The sequence below is a fragment of the Xyrauchen texanus genome, chromosome 6, assembly GCF_025860055.1.
Source record: "Xyrauchen texanus isolate HMW12.3.18 chromosome 6, RBS_HiC_50CHRs, whole genome shotgun sequence".
In the NCBI taxonomy this organism is placed as follows: Eukaryota; Metazoa; Chordata; class Actinopteri; order Cypriniformes; family Catostomidae; genus Xyrauchen; species Xyrauchen texanus.
In genome coordinates this window covers 20,660,013-20,672,881 of record NC_068281.1, presented here as the reverse complement: position 1 = coordinate 20,672,881, position 12,869 = coordinate 20,660,013, and the positions used below count along the sequence as shown (strand labels likewise).

Here is a 12,869-nt window from a genome sequence, read left to right as displayed (position 1 = left end):
AAACAGTGCCTGTTTTGTAAAGGTTTTTTGACCATTTCTGTTGTAATTGACTGCAAAAGCTAATGTTTCAGACAGTTTTAAATATTGCTGGGGGCTTCTCTATCACCGTCTCATTTTCTCTGCTTGGCACTTGCCATTTTCAACTACTTCCAATGCGTGCAGAACTGTTATGTCATCAAGTTGACCGATGTGAAACACAGGCAGAGCGTATCCATTCTGGTGCATTAGAAGAAGTTGTAACTGTGCTTGTCTATCGGACACTTAATTTTCTTCGCCAAACCTTGTGCTGCAGATGCGTTTTTAAACTTGAGGTGAACCACAGTGCCAAAGCTTAGCAAACCATTGGTTTTGAACCATACGGTTTGTTTTTACGGCCCTAGTAAGTAATGATAAGGTTATGAGATGTTTAACTTTTATTTTACGTGTGTTTGTTTGTTAAGGCAGCAGAACAAGCTAAAGCAAGTCCTGCATTGGTAGCAAAAGACCCTGCAACATCAACAAACAAAAAGGAGGAAGAGGACCTTGCTAAAGGTGTGCACATATCTGTAATGGTAAGAGCAGTGATACATTGTCTTGAAGAAAGAGAAGCTCACTGTTTTGTGCCTCTGTGATTCATTCTCAGCCATCGAACTGTCGCTGAAGGAACAGCGACAACCGCAGCAGCCTCAGGTCTCTCTGTCTGGACTCTACCCAAGCACCAGCAGCCTCATTAGCTTTCATAAGACTGAGGGCAGAAAGGTCAGGGCCATCTATGACTTTGAGGCAGCTGAGGACAACGAGCTCACCTTCAAGTCAGGGGAGATCATCACCATCCTGGATGACAGGTGAGTCTCGTTTCTCGAGTCTCGATTGTTGATGGTGCTTTTTTGGAAATGTTGTAATCTACCAGACCCTCACAATATATACCATTTGCAGGCTCTCTTTCATTCCCTTAATATATGACAATTTCAGTCATTTGGTCTGTTTTCCAAGTTTTGCATTCGTTAACCACTTTGGTCTGTTAAATTAATTCAGCTCTATTGGTGGCTAATTTACAAGGACATACTTACGAAATAGAAGTACGGTTTTTTAACATTTAGTCCTCTTTAAATTATGTGGCCCAAGTATCTTTTTTCTATCACAGTGACCCCAATTGGTGGAAGGGCGAGACATATCAGGGTGTTGGGCTTTTTCCGTCAAACTTTGTGACAGCAGACCTAACAGCAGAGCCTGAGATGAGTGAGTAGAGCTGTCACGTTCTGTCTTCTCCTGCAATCAGTCTAAAGCCCTGCTCTAGCAGCATGTGTCTACATGTCTTCCTGTTTCACATTATTTTCTTAAAGTGTGTGTCCTTTTGTAGTAGAAGGTCAGTATTCTAATACAACCATAACTAAAACCAAACACTTTGTAGAGGAACATTTCACCCAAAAATTTAAATTATCTCATAATTTACTCATCTTCATCCCATCCGAGATGTGTATGACTTTCTTCTACTGAACACAAATGAAGATTTTTAAAGAATATCTCAGCTCTGTAGGTCCATACAATGCAAATGAAATTACATAAAGGACACATAAAAGTAATCCATATGTATATCTTAATCTATATCTTCAGTAGCAATATAATAGGTGTGGGGGATAAAAAGATACAAATGTAAGTCCTTTTTAACTAAATCTCCACTTCACTTTGACTCCACTTGAAAGTAAAAGTGGAGATTTAGAGTAAAAAATTGACTTAAATATTGTTCTGTTTCTCACCAACACCTATTACATCGCTTCAGAAGACATGGATTGAACCACTGGAGTCATATCGATTACTTTTCTGTGTGATCTTTGGAGCTACAAAGGTTTGGCCACCATTCACTTGCATTGTATGGACCTACAGAGCTGAGATATTTATGAAAAAAATCTTTGTTTGTGCTCTGCTGAAGAAAGAAACTCATAAACATCTGGGATGGCATTAGGGTGAGTTATTGATGAAAGAATTGTTATTTTTGGGTGAGCTATCCATTTAATAGAACCTACTGTAGCATGTAAAAAAACAAATCTAGGCTGTTGTGAAAAATGTATAATGAGGAGGAAGAAAAAACTCCATATTTTTCCAAAGATTCTTCAGATTTGAGCTTCATTAACATATTTGCCGGCCAGTAGATGAGAGACAGAGCATACATTAGTGTCTGCCAGCGGGAGGTCGTAATCCCTTGACCGTCAGGACTCCCTGCTGAGTTAATGGTTCCAGCAACAGGAAAAAAGGATCCAACATGACAGAAAAAATATTTATGTTGCCAGAATGGGCTTTTGTGTTCTCTTCAAGTCACCAATGAGCTTCTATTACTGAAAAAGTGACAAGACATAAAACTGGTCTGAAAGCTTTCATATGCGAGCATGCTAAGTAGGGCTGAAACAATTAGTCAATGTTATTCACAATGTTGACAATAAAAAATTGTCAACAAAAATGTTCATTGTCGAATAGTCGTTTGATCTCATTTAACGTAACACAAGATCACATTAAACTGAAATGATGACTCGTGAGAGCAGCACTGCTGCTCGCACCTGACTGAGGAGAGGAAGAATTACACAAATCACAGTCCAGATGCACACTAAACTTTCCAAACAGCTTCAGCATGCTTGGAGGGTAACCTCCTCGTGGTCACAATTAGTGGTTCTCGCTCTCAATGGGGTGAGTGATGAGCTGTGTGTGGATCGAGGAGAGTAGCATGAGCCTCCACATGCTGGGAGTCTCTGCGGTGTCATGCACAATGAGCCACGTGATAAGATGTGCGTATTGACGTCTCAGAAGTGGAGACTTGTCCTCCACCACCCGGATTGAAGTGAGTAAACGCACCACCACATGGACCTGCTAAGTAGTGGGAATTGGGCATTCTAAATTGGGAGTAAAATATTGGCATTATATTCATGCTGTTTAGCCAGAGCGGAACTGGCCCACACAGTGAGTCTGGTTTCTCCCAAGGTTATTTTTCTCCATTCACCAACATCTTATGGAGTTTTGTGTTCCTTGCCACAGTCGCATTCGGCTTGCTCACTGGTGTTCTAAAAACAATTATTATTTAATTATTTACTTGTATACACAATTTACAATCATATTTAATCAAACTACACAATGATGACTGTAAAACGTTGTAGATATTACAGGTAATTGTTTTGTTAATGCATGATTTTCTGTAAAGCTGCTTTGAAACAATTTGTGTGACAAGCGCTATAAAAATAAAAATAACTTGACACAATATGCAGAAGATATAAAACAACATAAAAATAAATTAATGTTTTCTTTTTTTTTATTTGCACAGTAATGCATATGTCACCCTCGTGTCATGGGTTTCTTATTGTGGGCTGTTCCTACATTTTTGCTTAGTAGACTTGACCTCCCTCACTCAGCTGCAGGTTCATTCTCTTTCAGTTTGACCCCCAACACTAAAACTCACCTGCAGTGTTTCTCTATCCTTAGTGAAAACAGAGAAAAAGACTGTGCAGTTCAGTGAAGACATCCAGGTTGAGGCTATTGAACCAGAGCCTGTCTACATTGATGAGGTAAGGCTGCCTGTTTCATCTGGCACAGTATTGCTCTGTTTCACCTGCCTTATGCATACACCCCTTTATAACCTCAGATAAATGTTCACATGATATGTGTGATCCACTATTTGATTTGCTCCAATTACGTAATATCAGTCAGATGCGCTCATTGGGGAACTGCTGCTTTAAAATTAGTAGTGGCACTGTAGCTCTAATGGAAGTGTTGTGTGGTCTAATCATTTTCCTTTCAATGTCTTTGCTCTGCAGGAGAAAATGGACCAGCTGCTTCAGATGATCCAGAGTGCAGATCCAACAGATGATCAGTCAGACACCTGTGAGCTTCTGCAGTTGGAGGGTGAGTCTGAAACCACAGCCTCTGTTTAATACATGTTCTGATGAAGTATGTTGGTTCTTTGTTGGATAGAGATGATTTACAATTGTTTACTTTTCCCAAAAAGCTGCTTGCAACCAGATGGGTCCCCTTATTGATCAGAAGTTGGAGGACATTGACGGGTATGAAGACGCATTTAAACAAAAAATCGATTAATCAAAATGTCTAGCAAAGCAGTCGTGTACCTTAGAATAATTACTTCTCATTTTTGTCTTCAAAACGGAGTAACCAATAAACCAAATGTTTACTTGTTTTTCCTCTAGAAAGAAATTGGCAAAACTGAGAAAACACTTTTTTTTTGTTTCATTTAAGAAATATAAAAACAAGAATTCAGCTTGATTTTGAAGCTTGTGAAATAAGTGTAAAACGTTATTATTACATTTGCACAGGTGGGTGGATGTGACACATCCATTTCTACTTATTGGTCAACCTGCAACTTTATCTACTCTTTCTTGTTTCCTTCCTTCAGACTAAAAGCCCTTTCACACAGGACGGGGTTAGCACTAAATCACCACAAGGTTATCGTGTACATGGAGGGCAGCTTTTCTTTTTTTCAGACAGTGTGGTGCTTACGGTGTGGTTTCAAGTGTGCATATTGCCATGGCTACAATCAGCAAGCACTTCATTTCGCTCGACATGTCAATCTGTATATATATTTTTTGTGAATTATGGGGGAATATATTTGTGTTAAACAAGTCCTTATAGGTATTATAATTATATGTGTTAAGCAGAGCAGAATGAACCTTTTGTTTTAATCACTACAAATTGTTTACATTTATTGTTAGGATTAGGGCTGGGTATTGTTCAGTTACCTTGACTTCGATACCAGTTCCTAAACTATACTTTTTTCCATTTGAACAAGATTACAAACACTACACATTACCTAAAAAAAAACCGTAGGTTTTATTTTTTCAGTTTATGACTTTTTTTACAGACTCAAAGACTCCTGAGCCTTCTGGTCTCCTCATGCCAGGATCCGCAGGGGCAGAGGCTATAACATAAATGTGAAGAGGAAAAAAACAAACAAGAAAGCTAGACTGTTAATTCAGCCAACCTTAAGGATAAGTACGGTTTAACAAGATAACTAGTTTATTGTATGTTAAACTTGATAACTTCCTGTCAACCTTAAAGCATTTTTAGCATCGATTTAGCTAGCTATCTACAGTCATACATCCAAACAATATCTAACGTTACATAGGTCCCAGATTGAAGGACTATGTCACCGCACACAGAAACGTTAATTTAACATGTACACAAGCATGTACCACTACAAGTTATTCGATTTTGTTTGTTGGTTTTTGCTAAACGTTAACCTTACCTGTCAGAGTCCCAGTCATAGCGCCACTGCATTCATCAGTAGTTTTGGAGGAGGACTCGTGGTGGGGATGTTGACGGAAGCGCTGTGGCAGGTGGATGCTGAGAGGATGACTGCACCAGCTCGGTCTTCTTGCAGTTGAAGACGGTGCAACTTTCTGCTCTTAACTTTATTCAGTGCACTGTCAAGTGCTTCATCAGATTTGTCATGTTGCCGGTCTTGGCAGCAATTATCTTGTCGCAAATATTGCATTGTGTGCTGTTGGCATTGAGCCTGGTGAAATGTAGCCACACTTTTGATATTTTCCACATCTTTTACATCTATGGGGGTTGGGACGCATACACACTAAAGCCTCACATGTGAGTCACGTCATTGGGCGTAGCCAGCATAAATTAGTGTTTTTCCTTGATGACTAAACAGCCAATCACTGGCACTTTTAGATTTGGGCACATCTAGCATGCCACATGCTTATCACTGACATTGACGAGATTAACCACTTGGGTATCGAAATTTGCACCTGAGACCCGTAGTGACGGATTAATAGACTCTAAAATGGAGAGTGACTGGAGTGGTAATTTTCTCCAGGAGTATTACTATTATGTTATTATTATTCCTCACACGGTCGCAAGACGACATGTACATGAATCTGATGAGTTTTATCGAGTTGATGTCAATAGCGCGCGCTCTGTAGGATATTCATATTTTGCCGCTATGTGAAAAAATCCAGCAAATGCGCCGGCGCGTTTGTCTACCCCAGAGGATTAACTGTAGCCTAACCATAAATTGTGATTCAAATATATATGATCACTCACCTCAAGACGCCGCTGCGGTGGTGGAGTCAATGCAGGAGGAGCAGCGTTTGGCACTGCGTCGCTTTTCAGCGCGAGCTGTTTGGAGAAGCCCATTTCCACCTCCATTGCGTTGGAGAAGCAATCCCGCGTAAAATGCAGTTTGCACACTCCTCCAGCTCTAGGCGGGAACTCGCGGGAACTTACGTCACGAAGTACCGCAAACAGCCAATAGGAAAATTCAACTGCAGTAGCCATCGTTCAACCTGAAGAGGGCAGCACTCAGACGTTTTTACACCATATATTGTAGAATTAAAACACTTTATACACAAATGTCAAACAAATTACTTGAATTAATGACCAGTACTAATAAAGCCCCATTCTTACAGATCATTAACTAAAAAAAGTTGGTTTAGGGTTTAGTTACCCTTTAACATCTGGCCTATACGATCTGTATGCATTGCAATAAACATGCAGCTGTCAGAGGTTTTATCAAGAAATATTAATGTTCTTCATTAAAATAATTAGAAAAATTTTAGTTTAGTTAATTTTAATAATTTGTTTTCCGTTTTTGTCTATTTCTTTTTAAATTGACAACCAAGCGGATACAATGTTAATTGTTGTGATGTGATAGAGATAATGGAAATGTGATAAATGTAAATGAACGGTTTATCGGTTATTCCTTTTTGAAGACAAAAATGAGAACTAATTATTCAAAGGTAGATGGACCCAAAGCCTGTAAACAAACCTACAATCATTTCTAGTGAATTGAAACTCAAACAAACCCATGTGCTGTTTCCCTTAGATCTCACATAATAACTCTGTTTTCAGGAAACACTCCGAGTTGTCCGATCTGAATATGAAGGTCATGGAAGCTCTTTCCCTCTATGCTAAGCTAATGAATGAAGATCCAGTGTACGCCATGTATGCTAAATTACAGAGCCAGCAATACTACATGCAGCAGACTCCAAACACTTCCCAACAGGTGAGAACCAGCAAACCTGAGGAACAACTAAAAACAAAAATTGTGGACGAGCCTAAAACTCTGTGTGAAGAAATTAGACAATTTCTTAAGACTGTAAAATGATGACTGTGTTGTTTATCCATTTAGTTTGGGAGTGATTAAGATTGTAATGATGGCTTATTGTGCTGTAATGATTTAAGAGGATTTTGTCACTGGAACAGTATATCAGATCATTTGAGTATCTCTGTGTGTGTATTTGTAGGTGTACACTGTCCAGTCCACTGGAGGGCAGTATGCAATGAGTAGCACAGGAGCACCAACATACAATGTTCCAATGGAGCAGCTCTCTGTTATGAACCAAACAGGAACACCAATTGCCGGGCAGCCAGCTCCCAGGTAACCACAGTAATTAACTTTTGTATTATGATTTTAATTGTTTAAATGTCACATTTTATTTTATTTTTTTTATTTGTATTATACATTTACAACACTGCCATACAGAATTCTGATAGATGGCCATATATGATATGTACATTATTTAGATAAAAAAAAAAGTCTTGGGCACATAAGACACACAGGACTGGCCAGAAGCACTTTTAAGGCGGGGCTTAGCGAAGGGTCAGTTAGAAGTGTGTGTGTACACATATTTTGTACACATTGTGCATATGTAATTTTTTGGTGATTACTTCACAACAAGAGCTTCCCATTTGCCCTTCAGTAAATGGTCATGTGCAATCTTAAACAGATAGTCACTTGTTCAACTGATATCCAGCAGAGAGGTATACATATGCATGAATACATTTATAATGTCTCAAACTTAACATACTGCATCTGGTGTGAGAGAACTTGACTGGCCTGCAAAAAACCCAAAACGGAACACGTTGAACATTTTTGGGATGAATTGGAAGCTCAATTGGGCTCAATTGGGCCCAATTGCCCCAACATCACTATCTGACCTCACTGATGCTCTTGTGTCTGAATGGGAGCAAATCCCTGCAGCCATTTTGCTACATACAGTATAGTTGAAAACCTTCCAAGAAGAGTGGAAACTGTTGTTGCAGCAAAGGAGGAATTGATGCCTATGGACTTAAAATTAAGAGTCGAAATGTTTATCAAGCACATAAGGTGTCCACAAACAACATAGGTTGCCTGAAGTTTGTGGATACCTTATGTGCTTGATGTATGTATGAAAACAGCCATTCTTGTAGTATTTTGAAAACATATTAAAATATATATACAAGTTTATATATATTTCAAGACTTTTTTTTATAGATCAGTAAAGATCATACATGTACATACATATTATATATGTGTTTTGCATAAATAGCAATATATCAGATTTCTTTATGGGTTGTTGTATTTACCAATTTAGGACTTTCAATATTTTGTATTCTTGATCTTCAAGGTGCGATGCTTCTTTTTGAATTTATTTAAATGTATGTAAGATATTATTCATTAAGCTTAAATATATATTTTTTTTGTCATATATATATATATATATATATATATATATATATATATATATATACTCTCACACACATAACAGCGACGTCCATATGTACATGGGCCAACCTCCAGTCTACAGCCCCACTCCAGGCAACATGCCCCCAGCTGATGTCCAGTCCTATCAGAACCAATCCAGTGCTCCAGCAGGCATGACCCAGACCGGCTATACCATGCCCTCCATCCATAGCCTACCAGCTACTGCAGACATCCAACAGACCCCTTATCTAGAGAAAGCTCTCTTATAGGACCCATAGAGACTCAAACTCTCTGATTTCATACGGACATGCATTCATAAAAAAAAGAACATTCAGTTTGAAACACCACAGACACACAAGATATCTCTTAGATGGTATTCTCATTTATTTAAGACACTACAAACATACCCAGAAACACTTATTTTGTATCATGAAAGCATGTGGTGATTGTTGACTACTAACTGGTTGTATTTTCTCAGAGAGCGATTTAATGACTGATCTTTTACAATTGTGGCTATTATTAGAAAATTGATGAAGGTGATGAGAAACACTAAGTTATATGAATGATTTGGCAATGTCATATACAGTAGGTCTCAATAGTCCGGTGTTTGTCACAGCAGGTCCTGAAAGAGAGGTTTCGTCAGTTAAATTCTCATCACTATGTGACTGGATGTGATGGTGAGAAAGAGTTCAGGCCTACAGAAGACATGTCACCTCTCCTCCAGAACCATGTAGCAAAACACTGCCATAGTCCTCCCTGACAGTGACCCATCACCTCTAACCAATTAAAGACATTAAATGTCTTTAATGGGATAGTTCACTCGTAAAAATGAAAATTCTGACATAATTTACTCACCTTTTTCCAAATCTTTGAATTTATTTTATTTTTTTAACACTTTGTAACACAAAAGGAGATGTTAGGCAAAATGTTTGCATTAGTCCCCATTGCTCTTTTATCATATTTTTGTTCAACTGTGTGTGGGGGGTCATATTAAGTAAATGATGACACAATTTTCATTTTTGGGTAAACTGTCCCTTTAAACTCAGTTCTCAGTGTTAAAGTGATCAGATGTTTTAGTGTATTTTTATTTAAATTGTGATTGTTTTTTTGCTGTTTTAATTAACAGTACATTAATACAAGAAGGATGTAATATTCTGCCTATGTTCAGATCTAAATGTGTATATATGTGATCTCACCTCTGTCTTTAGAACATTATGTTCAAAGCAGCTGCTTGATCTGTAGAAAGGACACATGGGATGGTGGGGAGTAATGCTACTCCATGTCATGCACTTTTAATTTACCCTTTTCATTACCCTCATTTCGAACGTGTCCACCTTAAACTTCCTCAGCCCTTAGATGATTATGACTCAATTAGAATGCCATTAACCGTGCACTCTGTAAATGTTTTCAGGTCTTCCTTTTTTCCTGTAACTTTCGATACAGATGTTAGAAATACTCATGCATCTTGTCTTAGATTTTACAAACTATCAATATCCTTTAGAATGGCCACAGGAATGAGTGATCTTGTTTAAATGCATCGTAGTGTGTGGAATGATTGGGTTAACTTCATCTATGTTTCTGAGTCCTGTGGAGGGCTGAGACTAACGCTAAAGAAAACAAACTGGCTCATATGCCATGCGTTAATTTGAATCTCCTACTATAAACTAAGGTGGTACCCCACATCTCTGTCTAGGCTGCAGTGTTATCAGAGTAGTTGTTGACATTTCATAGAGACATTCTGGGAAATTGGAACCCTGGGACCATGAGCCAGTTCTGTAACACCTTAGCATTTGCACATGGAGATGAGAATCCTTACGTAAACCTTATCCACAGGGAAGATTTTTAGTGTATCAGTTCTGTACCCAGTTGTTTGTATGTAGTATTTTAATCATCTTAATAATTATTAGTATTCACAATAAAACTAGGCCAAATGTATAGCACACATTGTGTTTCAATTTTATGTCTCTGGTGTGTTTGCTCATTGTGGAAAAGGTACAATAAATACAGTAATGTGCAAAAGTTTTTGGCATGTTGCATAGTGAAGATGTCTTCAAAAATAATGACATAAATAATTTTCATTTATCACTTAATGTCATACAATGTCAATATTCTGTGTGACCACCTTTGCTTTTAAAACCGCCCCAATTCTCCTAGGTACACCTGGACGCAGTTTTTTTTTTTTTTTTTTTTTTTTTAATTGTTGGCAGATAGGATGTTCCAAGCTTCTTGGAGAATTCACCACAGTTTTTCTATCTATTTAGGCGGTCTCAATTACTTCTGTCTCTCCATGTCATCTCAGACTGACACGATGTTCATGGGTGGCTTTGTGGGGCCATGAAATCTGTTACAGGGCTCCCTGTTCTTCTGTTCTAATATTTTCTGTTTGCAAAAGTAATGTTTGGGGGTCTAACATTAATATTTCTTATTGACCCACTGAAGATATAAATAACCATCTTAAGACAAATGCTTTTGTGAAACATCTTATGTTGCAAGACTTTTGCACAGTACTGTATATTAATTTGCTTAATTAATATACCTTCACTAGAGTTAAAAAAGGTTACAGGTTTGAGCCTTGATGGGAGTTACCGATAAGTTTTATTATTTGAGCCACTTACCTCAGTTTACTCAAGGGGACTTAACTTGCAATTAGTGCAATATAAATAGTTTCACACCACAAACAATGAGAGTAAGAAAATAAGTTTATGCTTAAAGAATAGTCACCCAAAAATTATAATTCTGTCATTTATTTACTCACCCTCATGTCGTTCCATATGACTTTCTTACACAGAACACTAAAATAAACGTTTGATGAATATTGGTTCATGATGTCAATACAATGGTAGTTGATATCAGAGTGAAGCGGAGTGGTATGAACCTCCACTCAATAACCCGCTCCATGCGTGTGCGCTCCACTCAAACGTTCACGGCCCAAACAGACTCTCCGCTCAAGAACCGCTCACTGGTAAAAAAAAATTGTTCGCTCAAATCCCGCTCCGACATAAAATTTCTCTGTAGGATACTTGGTTCCAAGCACGTACACAGGGGTTGCTACAGTGGCCCGAGCAACTGCCCCTTCGAAGGGCCGCAGCTACCCATTTCTGAGTGTGTATGCAAAAAAGTGTTGTTCATTATAAGCGTTAATTTTGCACCCCATGTATCTGTCTATGATCCAAATCAAATAATTACATAACATTTGTTTTCAGTTCTAATTACCTTTATTTACTTTAAACAAGTCCTCAAACATGCCTCTTGAAGTGATAAACTGGACCCGAGTGATACAACCGATGCAGAAAACCAAAATCTTTTCAACTTTAAAGTTTGTTCAAGTCGTTTATTGCAATAATAAAAACATGGACTGGTACCAGGAAAAATATTGCAGGTAAAAGTGAAATTCATGCTTGTTTTTCAGTTGTCTCCACGGAATGATTACTGTAGATTTGATACATTTGAACAATTTCTCATCCTAATTTTGTGTTCAGTTTTAAAGGGTGTATTGAGTTATCCAGAAAAGACCAGTGAAAGTCTCTCTATTTCAGTGTTGTTGCTTTAATATTCCCTACAATTTTATAGGCTATGTGCAAATCATATGCAATCTGAAGGACTGTGGATACCATATGCCCCCTTTGTTTTTCAATGATATTTTTAAAGCAGCATAAATTTTATCTGGACTTTATATGCGTCTAACGATCACGTCTTGTGCAAGCTCTTTCTATGTAGCCTACAGGTTTAACCATATATTTTACAGATAAACAATATGTGTACAGCATAAAGTGAGATTTTGTCCAATAAGGATGAAATCATGTTTAAGGAACCCAAAACAAATAAAAATTCTTTAATTCACAAATGACACTGCCTTCGTTAAAGGGTAACTAAACCCTAAACCAACTTTTTTTAGTTAATGATCTGTAAGAATGGGGCTTTATTAGTACTGGACATTAATTCAAGTAATTTTTTTGACATTTGTGTATAAAGTGTTTTAATTCTACAATATATGGTGTAAAAACGTCTGAGTGCTGCCCTCTTCAGGTTGAACGGTGGCTACTGCAGTTGAATTTTCCTATTGGCTGTTTGCGGTACTTCGTGAGGTAAGCGGTGACAGCTGACGTAAGCAGGTTCCAGCTCACCACGCCCTTGGTACGAGCTACCACGCCCATGGCAGTATAAAAACCATCTTGTTTCGTCAAAACCACTGTAGCGAGTCAGTAGTTGGAATTGCGAGTATTGAAAACGATCAGTATTTTAGCATCTATTTAGCATAGCATTTATATAGTTATTTAGATTATTTAGTGTAGTCTAGGTAGTTAATTAGCATATTTGTTAGTGTAGTATTGTTAGAAGCATAGTTAGTTAGTAGCATAGTATTGCGTCAGTTAGGATAGCTTCAAGTTAGCATAGATTATCTGTATTTAGTACAGTGGTC

The 12,869-nt window shown here is 37.9% G+C and overlaps 1 protein-coding gene across 1 annotated transcript in view; it reads left to right on the top strand.

Annotated features, from left to right (window-relative positions):
* Window positions 1-10,386, top strand: part of LOC127645306 (collectin-12-like) — a 98,491-nt gene extending 88,105 nt beyond the window's left edge. The window contains 9 exon segments of the mRNA XM_052128881.1: window positions 441-531; window positions 623-824; window positions 1,124-1,218; window positions 3,445-3,527; window positions 3,777-3,864; window positions 3,968-4,022; window positions 6,835-6,988; window positions 7,230-7,363; window positions 8,514-10,386. Coding sequence (XP_051984841.1) covers window positions 441-531; window positions 623-824; window positions 1,124-1,218; window positions 3,445-3,527; window positions 3,777-3,864; window positions 3,968-4,022; window positions 6,835-6,988; window positions 7,230-7,363; window positions 8,514-8,718 — 1,107 coding nt within the window. The 3' untranslated portion in view covers window positions 8,719-10,386.
* The last annotated feature ends 2,483 nt before the right edge of the window (window positions 10,387-12,869 follow it).